This window comes from Sus scrofa, chromosome 1 (genome assembly GCF_054392235.1).
Source record: "Sus scrofa isolate SSC_HxYL_T2T_F1_AM1 chromosome 1, Sscrofa_HxYL_maternal_Yorkshire_Landrace_v2.0, whole genome shotgun sequence".
Lineage (NCBI taxonomy): Eukaryota > Metazoa > Chordata > Mammalia > Artiodactyla > Suidae > Sus > Sus scrofa.
In genome coordinates, this window is record NC_139383.1 from 9639356 (window position 1) to 9654076 (window position 14721).

At 46.2% G+C, this 14721-nt stretch overlaps 1 protein-coding gene across 1 annotated transcript in view; it reads right to left on the reverse strand.

Moving 5' to 3' along the window:
* ZDHHC14 (zinc finger DHHC-type palmitoyltransferase 14) overlaps positions 1 to 13542 on the reverse strand; it is a 274356-nt gene extending 260814 nt beyond the window's left edge. Inside the window, exon 1 of the mRNA XM_021086478.2 lies at positions 12979 to 13542. Within this exon, the coding sequence (XP_020942137.1) occupies positions 12979 to 13223 (245 nt within the window). The 5' untranslated portion in view covers positions 13224 to 13542. The remainder of the gene's footprint in view (positions 1 to 12978) is intronic.
* Positions 13543 to 14721: the final 1179 nt, after the last annotated feature.

Consider the following 14721-nt stretch of genomic DNA (forward strand, 5'->3'; position numbering starts at 1 on the left):
CCAGGACCGTTGGCTACGCCCTCTATCCCAAAGTGCCCAGCCCTGTCACATTCTGATGGCTCTCAATGCCAGACGGGGCCTCACCGTCTCTGAAGTCAGTTTTTAAAACCCAGTTTGAAGATGTATGGCAATCATCGTATTCCCATTTCTTAGCGATCTGTTCTGTCCAACTGTGCTTAATACTTTCTAAAATAAAATGGTTTCCTTATAGTTGAAAGCAGGTCTACTTCAAACATCTCCAACAAGAACAGGGAAGTCTATTCCAATGGTGGCGGCTCTCAGCTGAAGGGTCAGGGAGGTAGGGGCCAAAACAGGCCTAAATGAAGGATTGTGCAACCTCTACAATGCAGATATGGAGTTGGGGGAAATGGGCGCACACACGCACACACGCGCGCGCACACACACACAGCTGTCCTGTTTCTCTTCATTCGGGGCCTGATCATGGCAGGGGAAGGGATCCCTCTCAGGCAGAGCACCAGGGAGACTGAAGAGTCTCTAAGAGCAGAGGGCTAGCTGGTTCAATCAGAAATCCCTTCTATCAGGAGGATCACTGCAAACCAGCTACCGGAGCAGAGGTCGGTAACCGAATAGGAATCACAGGTACTCTGAGGGGCTGGATCTACACTAGGCATGAGATGAGAGAAGAGCTCCCAACTCAAAGTACTGCAAGTTAGGAGGAAAAAGTTAAAGCTTTCTCTTAAAAATCAATAAAAACTAGCAGCAATTGAACTATGGAGATGAAGATGAAATTTGTGATAAAGTACCTTGCTCAATATAAGGATACATATTTCTTTAAACCTTGCTCTCAATTGTATACGTCAATGATTAGTTGATAGTCATGATTTATCATTCTGATAAATATTTTATCATCATGTAAAAGCATAACCGATTGTATCCTATGCTAAACTCTCTCAGTTACCCAGGCCTAAGCATTTGGGCCTGGATATCACAGTTCTTACCAGGACACCCTTGAGAAGAAATCAAAACCTACGAAGAGGCAGCCTTGTATAACCTACCCTATAAAATGGCAGCAAATGCCAAGGATGGGTGAGAAGTCAAAGAAGGAAATATGAGAAAGAGTATGAAGAAGACAATTGAGTATATTTACACAAACCAAATATAGCAATAAAAACTAACTATATATATATACATAAAATACATATATAATAATTACATTTTTTAAAAATCACCAGTTGAAAATTGTAACAGCAATCACTCCCACTCTACCAATGAAAGCAAAGCCAGATCAGCTACAAAAGCACAGTTTGTAAAATATATCTGGGAGCTGAGGATGCAAAAAAAGCCAAAGTGTGTTGGGCCCTTCCCAAAAGTAAAAAGGCCAACAACTGCTTTCATTCCTAGCAAAGGGGCATGAAGAACAGGGATGCACCACAGACGGGAGGAACTGGCACATTTTTAATCAGCTTTAAGGGCCACATGGAGACTGCTATAGGGATTAGAATTCCAAGGAGCTCCATCCACGGAGTAGGTCTGCACCCCCGGCCAACTCTTCCCTATGGATCTTCCCCAAACACAGCAAGAATACACCAAAGGCTTGAGAGTTGAGAGACATCTGTCCTGACACCGGTGGGACCTTCCCCAAGAGTAAAGCAAGGGTCAGAGCATAAAAAATGAGACGAACTCTCTCAGGCACTTCAGGCCTTCCCCCATAGCACTGCAGCAGCTGCCCAAAACCAGGACCAAAGAGCTGGGCAGAAAGACATGTCCTCGGTAAGAAAGGTGGGGCATGGAGTTCCTGTCATGGCTCAGTGGTAATGAACCCAACCAGCTTCCATGAGGACACAGGGTCTATCCCTGGCCTCGCTCGGGGGGTTAAGGATCCGATGTTGCTGTGAGCTGTGGTGTACGCCACAGATAAGGCATTGCTGTGGCTGTGGTGTCGGCCAGCAGCTCCAGCTCCAATTGGACGCCCAGCCTGGGCACTTCCATATGCCTTAGGTGTGGCCCTAAAATGACCAAAATAAATAAATAAATAAAGCTGGGACAAGACTGAAAACCCAAAAAGCTGGTGGTCTCACTGAAAAACAAATTTTCCACAGTTCAGTAAACTGGTGCTGGGCTGTGAAGCATAAAGAGTTTTGCCAGGGTTTAGATCCCAATTGCTGCTAAAGGCTAAGTCCTGATTCTTCCCTCAGAACATCTCAAGTCAGATGGCCAAGCACGTGAAAAAAAATGCTCAACATCACTGATTATTAGAGAAATGCAAATCAAACAAACTACCATGGGGCACCATCTCACACCAGTCAGAATGGCCATCATTAATAAGTCTACAAATAACAGATGCTGGAGGGGGTGTGGAGAAAAGGGAGCCCTCCTGCACTGTTGGTGGGAATGTTAGCAGGTACAACCACTATGGAAAACAGTATGAGGTACCTTAGAAAACTATATATAGAACTACCATATGACCCAGCAATCCCACTCTTGGGCATATATCTGGACAAAACTTTCCTTGAAAAAGGCACATGCACCCATATGTTCATTGCAGCTCTATTCACAATAGCCAAGACATGGAAACACCCTCACGTCCATCAACAGATAATGGATTAAGAAGATGTGGTATATATACACAATGGAATACTACTCAACCACAAAAAAGAACAAAACAATGCCATTTGCAGCAACATGGATGGAACTAGAGACTGTCATATTAAGTGAAGTCAGAAAGAGAAAGACAAATACCATATGATATCTCTTATATCTGGAATCTACTATACAGCACGAACGAATCTTTCCACAGAAAAGAAAATCATGGACATGAGAACAGACTTGTGGTTGCCAAGAGGGAGGGGGAGGGAGTGGGATGGACTGGGAATTTGGGGTTAATAGATGCAAACTATTGCCTTTGGAATGGGTGAGCATTGATATCCTGCTGTGTAGCACTGGGAACTATATCTAGTCACTTATGATGGAGCATGATAATGCAAGAATATATATATGTATGTGTGACTGGGTCATTTTGCTGTACAGTAGAAAATTGACAGAACACTGTAAACCAGCTAAAATGGAAAAAAATAAAAATCATTTAAAAAATTTTAAAAAGAACATCGCAAATCAGTGATAAAATGAATCTAACTAAAGCTCCACCAAAGCCCACATGCATCTCAATTACAAAGGAAGTTGACTCAGCCCACACACTACTGGCTTGAAAGAAGGGCATGCCCTTTTAAATTACTGAAGCCTCTAATTCTTTTACAGTATCTAGCACGCATTCAAAAATTATGAGGAGGAATTCCCTGGTGGCCTAGTGGTTAAAGACTCAGCATTGTCACTGTTGTGGCTTAGGTTACTGCTGTGGCTTGGTTTGTTCCCTGGCCTGGAAACTTCTGTATGCCACAGGTGCGACCAAAATAAAATTATGAGGAACCCAAGAAGGGAGATGTCGTAAGCCATAGTCAAGAGAAGAAATAACCAAAAGAAGCAAACCCAGAGATGATAGATGTTGGCATGACCAAGCAAGGACTCCAAAATAACTCTAAAAAATATGTTAAAGGATAAGGATCCTGTAGAAACTATGGACATTTTTCAGAGAAATTCTCTGGAAACAGGGAATCTCAGCAGCAGAATAGATATTTATTTTTTTAAAACTATTATAAAATAGTTTTTAAATACAGAAATGCTCAAAATAAAAAAAGGTATCAAAAAGCACTCAACATAAACAGGACACAGCAGAGAAAAAGAGCAATAAACGTGAAGACAGATCAATATGAATTATTTAGCCGAAAAGAAACTGAAAAAAAAGCAATAAAAAATTTTAAAAATCCAAGATATATAGAACTATATAAACTGGTATCATATACAAATAAATGGAGATTGAGGAGAGGAGAGAGAAGACAGAAAGATTTTGAAGAAATAATGGATGAATTTTTTAAAACTTTAAGACTGATCAATCCACAGGTCCCCAAAGCTTTAGTAAACCTGAAGCAGGATCCATATAACAAAAACCATAGCTCAGTATGTCCTCATTCAGCTGCTGAAAAAAAAAAAAAAAAAAAAAACTAAAGGGAAAGAGAAAAATCAACTGGAAAAAATATGACCCATTACATACAGGGGGAAATTCAAAAAATAAGAACTTATCATTTTTTTTAATTTTTTTTTTATTTTTTCCCACTGTACAGCATGGAGATCAAGTTATTCCTACATGTATACATTTTTCCCCCACCCTTTGTTCTGTTGCAATATGAGTATCTAGACATAGTTCTCAATGCTACTCAGCAGGATCTCCTTGTAGAACTTATCATTAGAAATAAAAAAAGAGGCCAGAAGACAATGGGCCAACATCTTCAAAGTTCTGACAGAAAAAAAAAAAAAAAAATTGTCAAACTAGAATTCTATATCCAGTGAACATATCCTTTAAAACTGAAGACAAGGAGTTCCCTGGGGGCTCAGTGGGCTAGGGATCCAGCATGATCACTACTGTGGCTCAGGTCACTGCTGTGGCACAGGTTTGCTCCCTGGCCCAGGAACTTCTACATGCTGTGGGCACAGGAAAAAAAAAAAAAAAAAAAACACAGGCAAAATAAACATTTTTAGAAGCAAAAACTAAGAGAATTTGTCACCAGCAGACTTGCATGCAAGAAATGCTAAAAGGAATACTTTAGGCCAAAGGGATATAATACCGATGAAAGAAATAAAGAGTACTAGAAATGGTAAATATGTGAGAACAAACACAAAATTCTATTTTAAATTATCTCTATTTTACATATGTACAAATGTAGGTATATTTTAGATTTTATATATGTGTGTTTTTTAAAATATATTTATTCTATATATGTATATACATATTTATTTCTTTTAAATACTATTGACTGCTTTTACTGTTGTTGTTGTTTTTGCCATACCCACAGCATATGGAAGTTTCCAGGCCAGGGGTCAAATTCCAGTTGCAGCTACAACCTATACCACAGCTGTGGCAATGCCAGCTCCTTAACCCACTGTGCCACAGTGGGAACTCCTATTGACTGGTTTTAAATAATAACATTACTGGATTTGTAGCATACATGGATATAAAATACATGACAGGGAGTTCCCGTCGTGGCGCAGTGGTTAACGAATCCGACTAGGAACCATGAGGTTGCGGGTTCGATCCCTGCCCTTGCTCAGTGGGTTAACGATCCGGCGTTGCTGTGAGCTGTGGTGTAGGTTGCAGACGCGGCTCGGATCCCGCATTGCTGTGGCTCTGGCGTAGGCCTGTGGCTACAGCTCCGATTCAACCCCTAGCCTGGGAACCTCCATATGCCGCGGGAGCGGCCCAAGAAATAGCAAACAGACAAAAAATTAAAAAAATAAAAAATTAAAAAAAAATTAAAAAAAATACATGACAGTAAGAGTTCAACGGGTGGAAGAAGTGGAATTGTAAACATTATAGGTTACTTATATTACTTTTGAAGTACAGTATTACAATTTGGAGGTAGACTATTAGAGAGTAAAGATACATACTCTAACCTCTTAAGCAGCTACTAAAAAAACACAAAGAAACAGCCCAAAATTTGTTCTGTGTTGTTTTGGTTTTGGCCACACCTGTGGCATGCAGAAATTCCTGAGCCAGGGATCAAACCTATGCCACAGTAGTGACCCAGCCACAGCAGTGACAATGACAGATCCTTAACTCATCGAGCCACCAGGGAACACCCCAAACTTTTTTAAAGGAAATAAAATGTAATAGTAAAAATATGCTATTCACATAAAAGAAGCCAAGTAGGAAGAAAAGAGAAATAAAATACATATTAGATTAATAGAAAACAAATACCAAGATAAACTTCAAGCCATTGGTATTGGGACAAATGCAAAATTTGAATGTGGACTGTTGTATCCATGTTAAATTTCCTGAAGTTGATACTAATACTGTGTTTGTATAAGAGAACAACCTTTTTTCGTAAGGATTACACACAAAAAATTTGGATATAAAAGGGAATGACGCCTGCAATTTACTCTCCAACAGGTCAGAGGGGGAGAGGAGAAGAGAGAAAGAGGTTTTTTAAATAAAATATTTCATTATTTTTTATAGGTCAGAAATTTTTCTTTATATTTTTTATATAGAAAAATAAGGGGTTCCCGTTGTGGCTCAGTGGTTAACAAATCCGACTAGGAACCATGAGGTTGCGGGTTCGATCCCTGCCCTTGCTCAGTGGGTTAAGGATGCAGCGTTGCAGTGAGCTGTGGTGTAGGTCGCAGACTCGGCTCGAATCCCGCATTGCTGTGGCTCTGGCTTAGGCCAGCGGCTATGGCTCCAATTCGACCCTCTAGCCTGGGAACCTCCATATGCCACGAGAGCGGCCCTAGAAATGACAAAAAGACAAAAAGAAAAAAAAAAAAAAGTTCTGCTACTGATGCAGTTCTTGACCTAGTAGTAGTTTCCCTTTATATCTATATTTTGTGTGCGTGTCTGTCTTTTTAGGGTCACACCAGCGACATATGGAGGTTCCCAAGCTAGGGGTCCAATCAGAGCTGTAGCCACAGTCACAGCAACACCAGATCCGAGCAGCATCTGCAACCTACACCATAGCTCACAGCAATGCCAGATCCTTAACCCACTGAGTGAGGCCAGGGATCAAACCTCCATCCTCATGGAGGCTAGTCAGATGCATTTCCACTAAGCCACAACAGGAACTTCACTAGTAGTTTCATGGATGCTCTTTATAGTATTTTATTTCAAAATTTGCATGTGTGTTACATATAATCTTCTGTATCAATCTAATACTACATTTTTTCAACAGGGGAAAACTGAAGAAATAGATCATCCGGCTTATAAAAATTAGTTTGAATGGAGACCGTTTGTATTTAGTGAAGAACTAAACAAAAGCATTAAGATGGTCCCCAGCTCTTCCCTAAACTAACTGACATTTTCTCAGATCCAATATCCTGGGTGTAACTATGAGCACCCACTGTTCTCCCCTTTTCTGAAAACCTCAGTTATAAACTAACGAACACACTTCCTTGAAACTCCCAATTTAAGTTCTCTTGATAAGCCGTAATAACTCTGCCTTGAATAAATTATGTGTAGCACTGTTCTGCAAAATAAAAATCTCCAGGTTATATAGATATAGCCCATTAAATAACTGACCATCACTACCCAATTACAACAGGAACCCACAGGAATTCTTTCTGCATGATTTGATGTCAGGTCCCACTAGCTGAGAGAAGACAGTGAAACAGAAGCACTCGATAGAATCCTTAAGAGTTCTATTATGTAAATTCAAGTATCCAAAGTCAAGAACCTATAACATCCAAAATTACTCTAGGTGCTGGTGGTTGTTGGGTAACCTTTGCATATATCAGATGCTTTGTTTAAAGTGTTTAGTTTAAAAATAATGAAAAAAAATCGGAAGACGTCTTAGTGAAGAGAACAACTCTATCACTAGTTTTCTAAGTAAATAAAATCTTTTCGTTCTTCTGTTTCAATGCCCCCCCCATGGAATTTACATGTGCTGATCATGCATAAATGAATGGACTAGTGCACTCGTGTCACAATGCCATTAACAAGGTTTTGAAGCCACCGGGGGTTATAAAGTTTCCTTGACACCATCGACTATGTCCATAGAGAATGCTCAGTGCAAGGTGCCGAGGCAGCCCCACGGCGTTCTACGACGCACAAGCTGGCCAGCACCTGGCTTAAAAATGGAACACTCCAGATGTTTTCTGAGATGACAGCTTGATGCAGTTTGGAATAGGAGAGGTGAAAAAAGATGGAATCTTCATATATTATAAGGGCAGTACCCTCTACTAGACAATAAAGGATTTCCAATCTAAAAGGAAGACATTATTATGGGAAATGGCACTTTTCTTTATGGGAGACAGTCCCTTATTCCATCTTCAAGGCAAACCTGCCTCCAGGTCACTGACTACCAATTATTCATCAATTACTTCAGAGGGGATGAGCAAAAAAAAAGACAACGAAAAAGGAGGAGGAGGAGGAGGATGAAGAAATGAAGGGAAGAAAGGATGGAAGGGAGAGGGAAAGACAAAAGAGAAGGAAATATGGCTTTTTATTTTTATTTTTTTATTTTTTTGCTTTTTTAGGGCTGCACCTGAAGCATATGGAGGTTCCCAGACTAGGGGTTGAATCGGAGCTGCAGCTGCCAGCCTACACCACAGCCACAGCCATGCAGGATCAGAGCCATGTGTGCGACCTACACCACAGCTCACGGCAACACCAGATCCTTAACCCACTGAGCAAGGCCAGGGATCGAACCTGCGTCCTCATGGATGCTAGTCATGAGCCACGGCGGGAAACTCCGAAAATATGGCTTTTTAAAAATATCATCAATGGACTTCTAGATGAGGAGAAATTTAAGAATGCAGCCACATTCGCAAGTACTTCAGCCCCAGTGACACCTCCAAACTGTCTGTGGTGACAGCACAGAATTGGGAGACAGTCAAGTCCAAGATCGGAGCAGGCCTCCCCTGGCCTTGGGGATGCTCCTGGAAACAGGAACCTCATCTGCATCCCAGTTTACCGCCTCCTTTTCGCCCCTGTGATCAGGAGAGGATGAAACATCAACAGTACAAGACCAGAGACTTTTTATTTTCAACTCTAAACAAAAGCAGGCTGTATGAGTGGGTATGTCAGAGAGAAAGAAATTGATAATGTTCACCGATCTTTTCAAATGGCGGTTCTGGGGGTGTGAGAATGAGGACATTGCGGGGAATCTCTGATGAGTCAGCCCCTCAACAAGTACAAGGAGCAGTGAGCTGTCTGGACAGCACTGTCCCCAGCTCCTGCCTTCTCTCTTAAACACAGCCATGAAATGCTGTCACTCTGCATCAGTAGTACTCCATATGTTGAATAAAAGATGCCCAAAAATAAACAGCCCCGCTCTTTCTGACAAAGACTGGAGAGTGGCTTCAAGTTGCTTCTAGTTGCTTTCATGACTGTCTTCCCAGTTCTGAGATGGTAGCTCTAAAAATGGAAACAAAAGGGAGTTCCCATCATGGCGCAGCAGAAACGAATCCAACTAGGAACTTTGAGGTTGTGGGTTCAATCCCTGGCCTCACTCAGTGGGTTAAAGATCTGGCATTGCCATGAGCTGTGGTGTAGGTCGCAGACGTGGCTTGGATCTGGTGTTGCTGCAACTGTGGTGTAGGCCGGCAGCTGTAGCTCCCATTTCACCCCTAGTCTGGGAACCTCCATATGCTGCGGGTGCAGTGCTAAAAAGACAACAACAACAACAACAAAATTAAAAATGGAAACGAAAGCCAGTCCCTGCTTCATGTAGGCTTCCTCAGTGCCAGTGCCCAGGGTCTGGATAAAAGTGGTCCCCAGAGGTCCCTGCAGGACCCCTACTCCGAAGGGCCAAGAGCAAAGCCACTCCTCAGACTCATGCAAAGATCTGGATTTTAATGGCAGACTACAGAGTTCTGCACTCGTCAGCCCTAATATGCTAACACTGGCACACTTGCTTATGAACCCACACACGCCCTCCTTCACAGGTTCTCAGAAAAGGATGACCTGATCCTGAGGAGGCTACTTCCAAGTTCTGCTCTTAAAGATAAGTACCATTCAGTGAGTGCTACGTGTCAGACACTGTACTCAGTACACTTCATCTAATCTTCACAACATCGAAAGGTAGGTATCACTAATCCCATTTAACAGATCGGGAAACTAAGGCTTAGAAAAGTCAAATAAATTGTCTAGGGTCATACTTCTGGGAAGAATCTTGGAATCCATCCTTTTAAAATGCGCCTGTGCCTGTAACCACTAACCTGTCCTTGGAGGAGGAGGAGCACACTGCAAGAAAGGGCACTAGCTTTGCAGCCAGAAACCCTGCCACTACCCAGTATGCAATCTTAGGTGATCCTTCAACCTCTCCAAGCCTCTGTCACCTCAACTCCAAGGTGGGAATAATCATTCTACCCCTGCCTTTCTTCAATACCTGTTGCTATATTCCAAGAAGCCCTCTTCTTCTTTTTTCTTTTTAGGGCTGCACCTGCTGCATATGGACGTTCCCAACCTAGAGGTCAAATCAGAGCTGCAGCTGTGACCTATATCACAGCCACAACAACACCAAATCCAAGCTGCATCTGTGACCTGCACCACAGCTTACCACAACACCAGATCCTTAAACCACTGAGCGAGGCCAAGGATCAAACCCATATCCTCATTGAGACAACGTCAGCTCCTTAACCTGCTGAGCCACAACAGGAACTCCCAAGAAGGCCATTTCTCTTGGACAAACTTTCCTGTCCATCTGTTCAAGGTTGGGAAAGAGGGGTACAGTGGGAGAAGATTTGTAGGAAAAGGTCTAAAATTAAATTTAGAAGTTATATGTCTTTTCAAATTTCCTATTTGCCTCTGTGTAACAGCATGGAGAATCATGGACCCTAATGTTTAAAAAATGAATTCTGCTAATGTTAAAGTTATCAAGACGGGAAATTAATCAAAGTAGGCAACCATATAGTGTGTGCTCCATAAACAAGTGAAGGAATGACAGAGGAAGGCAATGAGCAGGCAAAACTGGCATTCTCTCTGGATCTCTCTTAGCCTGTTGGCATTTCATTTTCTATGCATGTGACTACTTGGTTCCCTGAGTCTCTATCAAATTAATTTGGCCAAAGTTATCCAATTTCACTCTGGCATTAGCAATGGTAAAGAACTTAAAAGCCATACAATGACAAATATCTTGCCAAAGCATACTATTCGACAGTTTGAGCAGTCCTATGATTTTTCGCAGCAGAGGCAACAAGCAAGAATGAGCCTATTTTCTTGAAATTTCAAACGCCTAACTGAAGCAAGGCTCACGGAGACCAAAGACACACATACCCACAGAGATGCTCTAAAAATGAAGCTGCCGACGGTAGCTAATCAAATCCCAGTGCACATGTCTATTCCTACAGCCACCAGTTAACGCAACGCTGACGCAGAAAAAGATCCCTGACAGCCTGCTAGTGAGGACTTTGGGGAACTCTTGGAGAAACACACAGAGAGATGAAGGAGTGAAAATGAATCTATGCTGGTTTAGTTAAAAGCAGTGTTTGAAAGAAGAAAGTAAAAGGTGGGAGCAATAACTGGAGGGGACCCCTAACCACACCGGGGGGATTTGTGTGTCTAGAGAAAATGAAAGATTCATGATCCCACATGAAACACACTTGTGGCTGAAGCTCTGCAATACAATCACAAAATTAACCCATTTTCTCCACTCTTAAAATTGCTAAAAGATGCCAACACGGATCCATTGGAAACTCTCTTAACATTAGGAACCTAGCAAAGACTCTCTGCCTGGAGAACCACCTGTATTGAAAGCCGTCCTCAGAAGGATGACATTTCTGTTCAACCATAAGGCATCATGATTTCAGTGCCAGAATGAATTACAGCTCAGACTGCTAACTCACCCAGAACCTCTGGCCCCTTCCTACGGTTCCCCAGGTCAGTCAGGACCTGGCTCTGGACGGGGACAAGGGAAGCAGCAGCAGGAACACTTCTCCTGTCATTCCAAAAGCCTCTTCTTACCCTCACTCACTCGTCCCCAAGTCCCCAGGCAGACTCTACCAACTCATCTCAAGTGTGCACAAAAGTTAAACTTCTAGGAGAGACCTGGAAAATTTACAAAGAAAGAAAGAGAGGGGTTTTCTGTAAGAAGGGCTGGAGGAGGTGAGGAGACTGACTCCTAGATTTCCCCCCTCACCTGTTCTCTAACTCGATCCTGTTAAAATTGTTCTCACAGCAAATGTTCAGATACAAAATGTTTCCCCTCAGACTCTGAAGGCTTTAAGTGAAAAGCATTACATTGTCAAGAGATTGTTTCTGAGACAGCATTTGTTATATCAAACACCAGACACAAAATCAGAGCTTATTAATACTTATCAGAGACAAAAGTAAATATACACAAAGGATTTTAAGTAACCCCATACAACCAGAGCAGAAAGAGGATCATGCCCCATAACAACCAAGACATGGAAAAAGCAAAGAACTCCCAATAAATGTATTGCTTATTTTAAAATTTGGGGGGGGGAGGGGGTAGCTACAATTTTCATTGAGCATAAGATACCAAGAATTACATAAGAAACTGCATTCTAAATGTTGGACCCAATAAGAGCAACTGAAATTGATTCTGGAATGTGTTAAACTACTTTATTTAATACTATTAATACATAAGAAGATCTTTCATTAGTTGGCAGGGGGATAGTTGCTACTGGCCAATTTGATTTTCCTGAAAACGGTGAAGACTTGCATGCACCTTTTTCTGGATAAAAGCCCTAAAATCCCAAAGTATTGTTTCTAGAATCGGAAGTTAACATGCCGTGTCATACTTTTCCTGAACAGGCCTACGATCTCCTTTCACCTGCTCCCAAATATAGGGAGGGGAGGGGAAAGTGTTTGTTTGGAACATTTTTTTCTTTTTATTGAAACTTTTTAAAAAGTGAAGAGTCTAGAAACCTCATGGTAAATCAGAAATTGTTGACCAAGAGTGAACATCTTAAGAGAGGAAAAATGAAATTATCCTTCTAGGCCACCGCAGGTGGCCTACACTTTGAGACCTAAAATATCCAAGATGTCTCATTATTCAGCGAAGGTACGCACAGGATTTAGGGAACGGAGACTAGCGAGCTGCCCTACAGCTTGTGAGCAGGAAAGGAAGTCGAGTCTCTCATCCCTGACTTAGGAATCTGCCTCGTGCTGGCTTCCCACCGAAGGCTACACCTGGGCTGCCGCGCTCGTAGTCGCCAAACTCAGAGCCAGCGCCGAGAATCAGTCACCTGCGAGATGCCACTCAACCCCGGGGAGCCACAAGGCCAGCGCGCCTTCCAAGCGTCCCCTCTCCTCCATTCCCAGAGCCCGACCCAGAACTGCATTCTCTCTGGGGACCAAACAGCAAAGAGACCTTTGCAGAAGAGGGAGAGCGGTCTGTATTATATAACAATATACCATCGATAAGGCTCCTAGAAAACGAAAGTGGCCGGGAGAGGGGCAGGGGTCGGGGAGGCGAGGGGTGCGGGCGTCGGGGAGCGTTCGCCGCCACTTACTCGAAGGCGAAGAAGAGTCCGCTGGTGACCAGGATGAGGATGAGAGTCAGGTAGAAGACGCCCGTCTGCCGGGCCATCATGATCCTCCCGTTGCAGAAGAACTTGTTTCTTCCCGGGAAAACCTCCCATTTCCTCCGGGCCGCGATTTTCTTCTTCTTGTGGGGCGACTCCATGGGGGAGGAGCTGTGGGTGCTGATCTGACTGTACTCGCAGTCTTTCATGGGCCCGCCGCCGCCGGGAGGCATCCACGAGGGCAGCCGGCTGGGGGCGCACACCCCCAGCAGCCCCCCGGCCGCGCGGGCCCCGCCGAGCCACGACCGCCGCCGGCCGCCCGACCGCCCCCCGAGCCTCGGCGCCGCGGCCCCTACGCGGGCTCCCGGCTCGGCGACAACTTTGCCGAGGACACCCAGGTTAACCCTTTGGGGAGCCCAGCTGTCATAGCCGGATCCCCTGCCTAGAGGGACGGTGCTCGCCCGCAGCCCGCGGCGGCGGTCCTCAGTCGCTTCCAGCCCGCGTGTCGGGGCTCCGGGGCCCCGCGGGGCGCGGGGGGCTGCCCGGCCGCCCCCCGGCTCGCCGCGCGCCCGCCGCCCCCTCGCGCAGCGGCTTGCTCGGCCCCGCCGCCCCCGGCCCGCCGGCCGCGCCTCGGCTCCGGCCCGCCGACCCCCGAGCGCTGCGCCCCGAGGGGACACGAGGCGGCGGCCCGGGCGCCGGCTTCCTGGGGAGCCACTTCTGCGCCTCGACCAGGTTTATTCTAATCCTTCCTCCCGGCGGCGGATCCTCCCCAGGAGAGAGCGATGGAAACTGGGAGGCAGCTGGCGGCCCCGGCAACCCCTCCCAGGGGTGGGGAAACCGAGCACGTTATTCTGTCAGGAGCGGGCTCGGCGACAGCCTGGGCGCTGCTCGCGCGGCGACCCCGCGCCGGCGCGCCTGGCAGCCGAGCCGAGTCCGCGGCCCCCGCGCGGGGCTGCGGGGGCCGCCCGGGCCGAGGGTCGCGGCGGCGGCTCGCGGGCTGCGCGGCCAGTGGCTCCCTCGTTCTCTCCTGCCCCATAGGAGCCAGGCCGGGCGCCAGGAGGGCCGCCGGGGGCGGCGGAGCGCGTCTCTGGGCCGCGGGGCGAGCGCCACAGACACTTGTTTGCAAGGCTGAAGCCGGCGCGCGCGCCGCGCTCTGAACGGGTCCGCCTCCTCCCGGCCGGGTGGGCGGCGGCCCGCGCCTGGCCTGCCGGGCTCCTCCTCCGGCTCCTCCTTCTCGTCCGCGAAGCCCGCACGGGCTCGGCCCGGCCCCCGCCCCTGTCCCCACCGGGAGGCCAGGCGCAGCCCCAGGGCGTGCGCTGGGCTCCCTCCGGCATCGCCCGAGGGCTGCTCCGGCCAGGGAACGGCTGCCCCGCCGCGCGCTCTCCCGCAGACTTCTGTTCGCTTCCCGGCTTCTCCTCCGGGTTTATTCCCGGCTGCCGCTGCCGCTGCCACCTCGGGGCACACATTCACACAGCAACACGCAAACCCATTCTTGCGACTCTTGGGGAGCTGAGTAACCGGCGCGGAGAGGTGACCCTCCTCGGCCCGCCCCGACTCTTCCTCTCCCTCCCGCAGCGGGGCGCGTGGCAGAGCTGCGGGGAGCTCTGCTGCCGCCCGGGGATGGGGGCGGGGGGGCGACGGAAGGATGGGGAGGGGCTGCACGAGGCGGGCCTGACTCTGAAATGAAGGTGACAGGCGGGGGTCTTCAGGCCCAGCCGGCTTCCTGGCCGG